The sequence below is a fragment of the Limulus polyphemus genome, unplaced genomic scaffold (assembly GCF_000517525.1).
Source record: "Limulus polyphemus unplaced genomic scaffold, Limulus_polyphemus-2.1.2 Scaffold1148, whole genome shotgun sequence".
Classification (NCBI taxonomy): Eukaryota; Metazoa; Arthropoda; class Merostomata; order Xiphosura; family Limulidae; genus Limulus; species Limulus polyphemus.
Genome location: NW_013666758.1, coordinates 20970 through 31916, shown reverse-complemented (window position 1 = coordinate 31916; position 10947 = coordinate 20970). Strand labels below are relative to the sequence as shown.

General features: G+C 35.5%; 1 protein-coding gene across 1 annotated transcript in view; it reads left to right on the top strand.

The window, feature by feature from the left end:
* LOC106462349 (homogentisate 1,2-dioxygenase-like) overlaps positions 1-10947 on the top strand; it is a 34984-nt gene that overhangs the window by 4182 nt on the left and 19855 nt on the right. The window contains exon 2 of the mRNA XM_022389597.1: positions 7405-7476. Within this exon, the coding sequence (XP_022245305.1) occupies positions 7405-7476 (72 nt within the window). The remainder of the gene's footprint in view (positions 1-7404; positions 7477-10947) is intronic.

Sequence of the window (10947 nt, the reverse complement as noted above, 5' to 3'; positions counted from 1 at the left end):
ATCATGAGTTTCATCCACCTTTATCGTGTACTTCTTATCACCAACTTCATTTCGGATTCTTTGCTGGATAGTTTTCTCGAGTAGACCGAGAATTTGATTATGGATTTCAGGTGACATATACTTTGCGTTGCGTGAAATTGAGCTATGTATTTCTTCCAGTTTCTTATCTCTGCTGATGGCAAAGTTGAACATGGTCTGAAAAAATCCGTCCTCCATATCAAGTTCACTGATATAGTTGCCCCTTAAGGCACTTTTCTTCCCAGCTAGAATCTGTATGATCTAGATTGCCCACAGATAGTAGCGATGAAACTCTAGCTGAGCATCACTGAGAAGGGTGCTGGCTTCCATCTTTTTGTAATGCGTATCTGATGTTCCATCCAAAGTGTCATAAATTGCAGATGCCCACTTGATGTCTAATGCCTCCTGATTCCTTTACCAGATGACAATGCGTGACGACGGGTAAAAAATTATTTAATGTGCTGACGGATCACTCGTGCTTGCTCATTTCAATATAAGTAGGCCTAAAAATTTCTAAATGCAAATATATATATTTATAATCCCCCGGGAAACGCCGGGTACTTCAGCCAGTAAGTAATAAGACGATTCCTAAGCTATTATATGGAATTTACTAAAGTGCCTGCAAACAATTAAAATAACATTTCCTCACCTCTGAAGAACAAACTGGATGCCGTGGATAGGATCTTTTCGTCAATAATAATGCCTCAAACACTGTAAATCTAGCAATGCATAAACAAGAATGAGAGAGCGGTTTCAGTTATGTGTCTTCTTATCTTCACTGTTCGATGAGTGCATGCAGTTCCCTTCTTGCGCAATAATTCACTTCCAACACGAATAATTTAGTGTATTCAACTATGCTCTTGTTTTGTGTAAAAAGCAACACGTTGTCTAACATTCAGTTATAATTCTTATTTTAATTAATAAACGAACAATTAACGTTGCATCGATCAATAACAATTTATTTGAAATCTGACGAATCTGAATAATCCACGTCAGCAGTATGCAGCCGTCGATGCGATAAAAAACACAAAAGCCGAAAGCAAAAGTACAAATATATATTATTTTATAAATATTGATTTACAGCAACTATTACTTCGGTTACCTAATATTTTTATACATGAGTACATTGGAATTATTCAAGTTCGAAAAAAGTAAAAAGAGGTATTACTTTTAAGGCAGATTTTTAGAGGGCGCACTGCGCCCCCATGGCTACGGAACTGGAATTGGGCCCGGCATGGCCAGGTGGTTAGGGCACTTGATTCGCAATCCCCGTCCCACCAAAACATGCTCGCCCTTTCAGCCGTGGGGGCATTATAATGTGACGGTCAATCCCACTATTCATTGGTAAAAGAGTAGCCCAAGAGTGGAAGGGGATGACTAGCAGCCTTCCCTCTTTGTCTTTCACTGCTAAATTGAGGAAGGCTAGCGCAGATAGCACCATTCCCATGAATTAATGTCTTTTGGTAATTTACTGTATTTGAAGAATATTTCACAAATTGCTTATATTCTGTTAGTCGTAATGTGTCCACTTCTGACGGTATGATGAAAGGCATGTGGGTTGGACGATAAAACAGATCAAATAAGTTAAGGTACTAAGTGAGTATTGTTTAGGATAAAGATGGTCGAAGCGACTGTAATAACTACAGAAGCATCTCACACCTTAGTATCATTGGCAGTCTTTGCTCAAGTTGGCTTGAAAAGGCTTCAAGTTTTTATCATCTTTTCACTTCGACGGATTCAGGCAAAATTCAAGGAACAAAAAAGACTCCTCTTCATAGATTTGACAATGGCCTTTGACTTAGTGAGCAGAAAAGGCTTGTTCCAGATGCTTCAAAAAATTGGCTGTCCACCAAAACATAATTTTTATAGGCAGCATGAAAGATTGCCAAGTATTATGTAAGATCTCAGCCAACTATAATTGTACCTCAACTCACAAAAACACCTGTATGGTTAAAGTTGCATATAAATTAAACATAAATATTCATTAACTTTGCTCTGAAAATAAACATTAACCAATTTACTTGCTTATAATGCTCCCAGTGGCACAGCGGTATGTCTGCGGACTTAGAACTCTAGAATCCGAGTTTCGATACCCGTGGTGGGCAGAGCACAGATAGCCCATTGTGTAGCTTTGTGCTTAATTACAAATCACTTATAAACCAACTGAATGAAATAATACGCCATCTCAATTTTATTACAGGTTATACGGCTAACTTGTTTGTTCTTTGTTATGAAAAACAACTTCTTCAGCAGTTATATAAACTATGATAAATGTTTACATAGTTTCAAGTACATTACATACAACTTATATAGAAATATTCTTTTTTAGTATGTTTACGAGCTTCAAGATTTTCTTAAGTCTTTCAAAAGAATGAAGAGATACATATACGGTAGTACTAGGCACTGAATGCTAAACGGCAGTAAAACTACGATTGAAGTAAAGAAAGATGAAGTTTGCAACATATAAAGTTCAGGATGGTATGAGTAAAATTGTTTCTAACAAGATGTTGAATTTCAGTGCGATAACATTAAAGCGACTTCAAGTTTATAGTATTTTTTTACGCTACATATATCAATTGTCATTGTAGTTTCAAATAGCTTCTTTTGGTCATCTCACCAATCGCCACCCAACTACGCTGATTGAGCAGTACGTCTGAGATCTTATAAAGTTAAAAATTGGGTTTCGATACCCGCAGTGGGCAGAGCAAATTAACCTACTGTGTAGCTTTGAGCTTAACAACAAACAAATCTTAAGTATTCGACAGTGGCTGCTGGAAAAGTCTCTTCCTTTGGTGAAACGCTTCTTACTGTTTACTGTAACTTTGATACAAACTTAGACACAAGGTTCATTAGTTGCTTATCATCTGCATTACATATATCACTTCATCAAACTTTTCACCTTTACAAATCCCGAGGCAGAGTAATATGCAGCGAACAAATCAACTAATTAATAAAGTAGCTAGTAATCATTTGCATTGACATCTCAATCCTAAGTAAGAGTGGGCCTATATTGGTCACATCTCTTGCCTTCAATCGATCAATAACCTTGATTTTGCAGTACAGTCTGCTTTTAATTGAGGCTTGTCAATAAACTGTAAATCATTATATATAAATTCCTTTATTTCAAGATTTATTCAATTCTAAGATTTTAATAATTTCAAGACTTTCATAAGACAAAAACAATTATGCAACTACACGAATGCGAATTGAACCAGTTCATCCAGATATACTAGAGGTTTGTCAAACAAAGGTTCCTGGCTGGGTAGTACGTAATTCATTTTTTCAATATTCATAATTATCAGTCCGTCAACACTAGCAAATGGCGCAGCTGATAGGCTAAAAACAGAGTGATGTAAGTGTCCTTTCTGTAATCTTTATCAGTTAAGATTACCAAGCAACAAATCTCTACGAGCCATTACATAAACTTTCCCACAGGGTAAAACCACTACTTGCAAATTTAGCCCTAAGAAATTAAAGGTTCTTGATCCACGTATCGATGAGTCAGTGCAGCTCTTATCCTAGATTGCTTAAGGTACTCCAGCATAATGCAATAAAACATAGTTCGTTGTTAAGACTTCTTCTACTATCTCACGTTAAGCAAAACTGCAACAGTGATCAACATTGGCTTAAAACATCTATAAATTGTATCTGTATTTATGTGTTTGATTGTTGTCCGACTCAATTGTCCATCTGGTTCCACAAGTACATTAGAAAACTCCGTGAGTAATGCATTTAATGTTCATTTCTGAGGTGAGTTCAGATTGTTTGCACAAACTTCAACTAGAGACTTCAGCTACTCTGGAAGTTTTGTTTTATTCTTGGACACAATACAGTGGCTGTGGTGTTAGCTACTAAGCTGGTTGGTGACACTTCTACTTCTCTTACCATGCCAATGAACATTCCAACAGGAAGCTTATAGCCAACTGGCTGTAGTTACAGTATTACGACACCCACACATAGACAGATCAATGTTCGAGCAAGACTAACGAAGCTTGCTTTCCATACAGAAAATTGTGTTTCATGCATCAATTCTATCATCGCAGCAAATTGTGACAGCACAATAGATTGTATCCATGATATGCAATGTAATATCACTTGTACTTTAGGGTGAATGTGCACTAACGTAGTCCACTGTTTTTCAGCCCATTATTGTCAGCACTGGATAGTTTATTCATAAGGCTACAGTTCATTGTAGCACAAACAAAGCTGACTGGTAATAGCTGCATCAGATCCAGACGTAAAATACCATTACTTGAAGCCAGATCAGAAACAACCACCTTCACTTGGCATGAAACATTTCCAAGTTGAAATCAGGAACATTTCTGTCCGTTGATATCTAGCTTTTTGCAATTTGTAAGAACAAAGTTGGTGTTAACTGGCCATAGTGGTAGGATTTCACGAAGATTGAGTTAGGTTGTGGTTGTTCTAGTGTTCACTAAAAACTTAATATTGTATCTTTGTATTTTTATCAACACATACCACATGACCCTCAGTCCATGTTTTTTGAACCAGCCACCATAATGATATGTCTGAGGTGACAGCTACATCCACCCAATTTGATAGACATATACAACTCGAATTCTGCGAGTTTAAACTACCATACACAGCCATAGCTCATCATTTAACTTCCTGTATTTTTTGCAACATTTGTGTAAATGGCGTGTTCATTCAGTTGTCCTGTCTAAGAACAGGTTATTGCATTTCTGGAACTAGTGATTAGGTGCACCACAGCTGAAGCAGACACTATTTTTCCTTCATGCCCTTCGCTCTTTTAAAAGTATAACTGTGATTATATTGGTGGAATGCCCTTGCCTTACAGAAAATCACAACAGCTGGCCACGATGCTTTGCTGTTGAGATGATGGAGTAACAGGTTCACATTGTTTTGTGCTCTGGGGGTTGTTGGAACTTGATCAAGAACACGGTTTGATGTGACACATCAAATCAAATTGCCATAGAAACTGTCTTAGTTAGAAAGATGATGACAAAACCTTGTTGAAACGTTGTACATTTGCTGTTATGTTAAACTTATATTAAAGTTTTTCTTCATTACCCATTCAAACCATCTCCAAGCACTTTTAGTCTCAAAATGGGTTCCTTGTCATCGCTCAGTAGCATTTTAATCAATTTCTTAATTATTACCTCATCACAATTTTCAGAAAATTTGGTAGGAAATGGCTAACCATCTGGTTTCATCGAATCAGCCACATTACTAACCAAGTTTTGTATTCCTCTTCTCTTCGAGCTTTGAATTCAATCTTGTGGAGCACTTAGTTCTATACGTGGTTCAATATGTGTTGAAATTCGTTGAAAAGTGTCACAGGTGTTTAGTTGTATCTCATCTAAATGATCTGGAGCATTAAACACGGGGATGTCTAAACTTACCATTAAGTGCTGTATTAGCTATCCCTGACTTCACCCTTTCTATAGTACTACCTAATTTAAATGTTTGAAGAAGTGGTCCAGGTTCTCCATCAAACAATGTTAAACTGTGGTGGAGCAAACAGGTTGTTATTCCCATCATCTCTATTACAGTCCAACCAACAGTACCTTTTAAAATCAATAATGTAGTACCAACGTCAGCGACAACAAAAAAGAAACACATTCAAAATAAACTCCACAATAAGAAATTCTTTGTTGTTACACAAAAATGTTGCCTGGCATGGCCAGGTGGTTAGGGCGCTCGACTCGCAATCTGCGGGTCGCGGGTTCGAATCCCCATCACACCAAACATGCTCGCCCTTTCAGCCGTGGGGGCATTATAATGTTACAGTCAATCCCACTATTCGTTGGTAAAAGAGTAGCCCAAGAGTTGGCGGTGGTTGGTGATGAGTAGCTGCTTTCCCTCTAGTCTTACACTGCTAAATTAGGGACGGCTAGCGCAGATAACCCTCGTGTAGCTTTGTGCGAAATTCATAACAAACAAACAAAAGCAAAAATATATTACTTTCTAACTAGTCCATATCTGGGAACACTGATGTCCAACAAGTAGCCAAAGGTATTGATAAAATTCAGGTTCAGAACTGTTAAGCAAATAATAAATTAAACACAGGCAGCAAAGGAAAACAAATACAAATGAACAGGTGAACAAAATCATCTTTACTCACAATTCAGGCTGTGTTTAACTTAAAGCTGGCCAGCCTCTTGTTCATTGGCTATCTGGCTGTTGGGGATAAAAAACAAGAAAATCATAAAATTAAGAGCTCAAAATAACGAGGCATAGGTGTGTGAACATTAAATTTTATATTCATACCAAGCCTTATTATTATATCTCACAATCTTTTAGGTTACATATTTCAATCACAATTCTACATATAATTCTAACAATCTCAAACCAGCTTGTAGAGGTTTCTATATCACTTGTTTGAACAGAAAAAAACCCTAGAAATCAATGCACATACATGTACACATTAGCTTAATACTGGAAATTGTTTGTTTGTTTTGGAATTTCGCGCAAAGCTACACGAGGGCTATCTGCGCTAGCCGTCCCTAATTTAGCAGTGTAAGACTAGAGGGAAGGCAGCTAGTCATCACCACCCACCGCCAACTCTTGGGCTACTCTTTTACCAACGAATAGTGGGATTGACCGTCACATTATAACGCCCCTACGGCTGAAAGGGCGAGCATGTTTGGTGGGATGCGGATTCGAACCCGCGACCCTTAGATTGTGAGTCGAGTGCCTTATCCACCTGGCCATGCCGGGCTCAATACTGGAAAATATAAACTACAACATTTAACCATGACGCGAGTAAAAATATTAGAACATGTTTATGACCATGCAATATCCAGTTAATAAGGGTATAATCAGCTATATGTATAAACTACATGGAAATATAGAATAAAAATCCACACGAATATATCTACATAAAGATATATTTTAAACTATTTATGATGAGGTGAAATATGATGATATTAAATCACCACATTTATACTAAGTTATGAAAGGGTGAAAACTATTGTAGTTTCACATACTACAAAAGCTTCATCACATGAACAGAGGAACAGTGAGTATTTGCATCCAAAGAGCGGGATAAATTTTAATGCTGTAAAAGGGTTTGTTTGTTGTCATTATCTGTACGATTTCTGTGACAAATTTATAAAACCATATATGGACATATAACCAAATATAAACTAAAGACCAAGCACTTTTTTAAGCCTGTTATTCAACAAAGTATGTTTTAAACAATTTTATGAACATGAGGAGAAAAACTACTTCGTAGATCTTTAGATGTACTGCCTATATAGCATGATAAATTATTATGATTATTATATACAATTAGGGAATGTTACCAATAATTTGTTTTTCAGACACACATTATTTTTATATTATATATTTACATTATGGAACAGAAGTGATCACAAAACTTATTTTAGTTTATGTTTTTAGTATCTTAGTGGATTCGGAAATGAGTTTCAATCTGAAGACCCTAGATGTCCTGGAGCTTTGCCGAAGAAACAGGTAGTTGTGCTTATCCTGAGAATTCTTTGTTTATGTTTACACCTTTCACAATACAACATAGGAATATATTATATTAGAAACTGAAAAGGCACGTAGAAGGTGCAACTCTCGTCCCACTATGTTTTGAATTTTTCAGAAACCAACCTAGAATATATACCAAACAATTCTTCACCTTCGATAACGTAGTTCTAGGTGCAAAGATCCTCTTTCTATCTCAATATGTTCTCGAATTTTCACTGTTTTTTAAAATTCCCACTGGCTTAAAATCGCTAAATATAATGAATTGGTCGTAGGGGAAGGGGGCACTCAGTCTCCTTTGTACTAATTTTGATTAAAATCAGATTAAATGTTTTTGAGTTATCTTGAATCACACACACACAAAAGGAAAATAATAATAAAAATAAGCAAAGTGATTATAAATAGATTGAGGTAGTTCTTTCCCCATTTTCTGATAAACTGTTAAAAAGTATACGTCCTCTGACATCACATAGGAACAACGAATTGATAATGTATCAGTTTTTAAACCTTGCAATGCAAAATGGATGTTAAAAACGACTTTATTCAAACCCGTCGTTTCGGCTTACGCCTTTCTTAAGTCTTAATGGTTACAGCGTCACATACAAATACAAAACGGATACCCAAAAAGAACACATACAACAATTAAAGACATATTTAAAAATGGTAATGTCACGTCCTATCGCAAGCACGTTAAAAGTAATTAGATGACCAAGCGACAGAAAATCTCAAGGTATCGACCAACAATTATTATTAAAATTACAAAAGCCAAGAATAATTTTTGTTTATTTTAGATTTATAAGATTGAATCAGGAGGGACCCTTTAAATTTACGATCAAGGAAACTATTATATTTTGCTAAGATATTTAAGTTAAATATTGTTTTTATCTACTGTACCACGTTTCAATAGAAAGTGTTCTGCAGTGGTCTCTTTAGACTCAAGATTCATGGAGGCACGGATGTGTTCCTGAAAACATTCTTGCACTTGACGACCGGTTTCACCAGCGTATTTATCGTCACTCTGGATACATATCATTCCACATATTACATTTTTAGCAATATAAAAGTCGTCCAGTTCGTTGTTTATAGCAAGACAATTTTTGCTTTACAATAATTTTTCTTATTTAAAGTTGAATGAACAAGTAATTTTTAGCGTAATCCTCAGTGAGGAGTTCATCGACAAAGGGTAGAGTCCAGGTGACATTTTCAGTCTGTGAAGGTTTATTGGACTGCTTTTATCTAACTATATTTACAAGAAGCCTTTACAAAATTTGAAATATAGTTTCAGTTAGCAGGGTAACCTTGACAACGAAGAAGTTTTAAGTCCGACCTAACGGTTGTTTAACCATTATTCTTATAAGTTGTACAATAATTATACCGCGTTTAGAATCAGGTGGGTGGTTTAAAATAAAATGTAAAAACCAACGGTTTAACTTACGATTTTTTGGTACATTTTAGTAACAATGAACGGTAAGGTCATGAAAGAATTCTCAGTGTGCGAAACAGTAAATTTAATAGTAAGATGTAACTTGTTAAGGAAATGAACAAATGCTAAGAGTGATTTAATGTCATAATTCAAAATACCGAAAATGTCCCCAATCAGGTTTTTGTCCAGTTTCAAAGTCCCACTGTAAAACTGCAGAGATTTCGAAGGCTCGCATAAAAATTAATTTGTATTTTTATGTAATGCTGTAACCCCTTGGGAAAGGCGTAAGCCGAAATTGGATTTGAATAAAATCGTTTTTTAAGTGTTACTAGTTGTTATTATTTTTTTTTAAAATGAATTTAGAATTGTTCCATGTTCTTCCCATGGAGTTAAATAGGCTGGAGTACGTGACGTCATATTATCATGAGCTATGCTTTCCTTACGCGCCGCCATCTTGGAAGAGGAGGGAATTGTCAGTTGTTAATTATGAAATTATAAAAAATGAAAACGAAAAAAAACAACCTATTATAACATTTCATAATGGGTTCGCTAATTGTTTTCAAAAGACTTGTTTTCTTGGATAAAATTTTATGGAGGGACGATATATATGAGCGTTCAAAAATTAAATAACTTTAGGCCTAACCATTAATCTACTCTTCTAATATTAATTATACGATCTAACATTAACATGTAGCAAAATATATACTAGGCCTAGAGTCTGTAATGTTTACTAGATCTACTTACATTTAATGATGCTGATTTCATGTATTACCACAGCACAAACATACAAAATATCACTAATTACGTTGTCCAAGCTACACAGAGTAGTTGTCCTTTTTTACGGGGCTTTAAAACTTAAAAGCTTAGCAGAAAGAATGTACAATTATACTCTACAAAAAAAGTGATTTTATGTTATTTATTACTTTATCTGTCTAAAAACTGTATGTAGTATAGCTTTCATCCCCAGTCTACAAATGCTTTTTAATAAAACTAATTTATTAAGTTATTTACCATTATACTTATCATAAGATACTAATACTAAGCATGTTACATTTTAAAGCACTACATCCTTTACTTAGTCCCTTAAGTATTTTGAAGGGGAAGAAATGCCGTTTGTTTGTTCTATTAACAACTTTATATGAAAACAACCCAGAGAACACTACCTCTTTACTTGATATTCTGGACTCGCAACTGATCGGTCGTCACCGGGTTTTTTGGTTGTTGTGGACCTGAGAGGGTCAGGTACGTTCTCGACCCCTTCCTCCCTGCTGAACTAATGATCTATTTTTGCAAATACTGCTGATAATATGGCTGGCGCCATTTCAGGGCCTCTTCCGTTAATATAATACAAGTAGCATTTAGTGGCTATACAACATATTCTCTTTATTTGGTCACTAGCACTTTCAAACAGTTCATACGTAGTATTTCTATTTACTACTATTTCACGAATTGATGTCAATAAGTTTAGTATCAAACTGTAGATTATAATTCGCATTTTAGAACTATACATTACTCAATTTGTTAATTTAAAAGTAAATATTAAGAAACACAGATAAACATCAATTGTTGTGTGTCACGTGGTATGTTGAATGCAGCACTGGTTCAAATTAGATGTTTGTGAAGTCAAAATACTAAGTCTATAGTTTCATACGAATTAGAAACTCAAATTACAAATATTGACCAGCTAGAATATAGAATAAGAAGTTCCTATCTTTTCTATTTGCTAAGAAATTGTTCACGTAATAAATCAAACATAGTGGCACCCCGCTCACCTGCTACCATTTTAGAAACGCTTCCTTATAAACACTTACTTCTATATATGACATGAATAAACAACCGGAAGCTCAGAATGTCCCCTAGTGGCTTTCTTAGCAATTTTAACAGACTTGGCATCATTTCTTTCTTTTGAACCAATATTTCAACGAGGAAGGGTTTGTCTTTAGTCTGCTCGAAAGTTCATATTGTTACGATATCGAGATCACGTGACTAGTATCACGCCACGTCATTCTCGAACTTTCACGTCTTTTCCT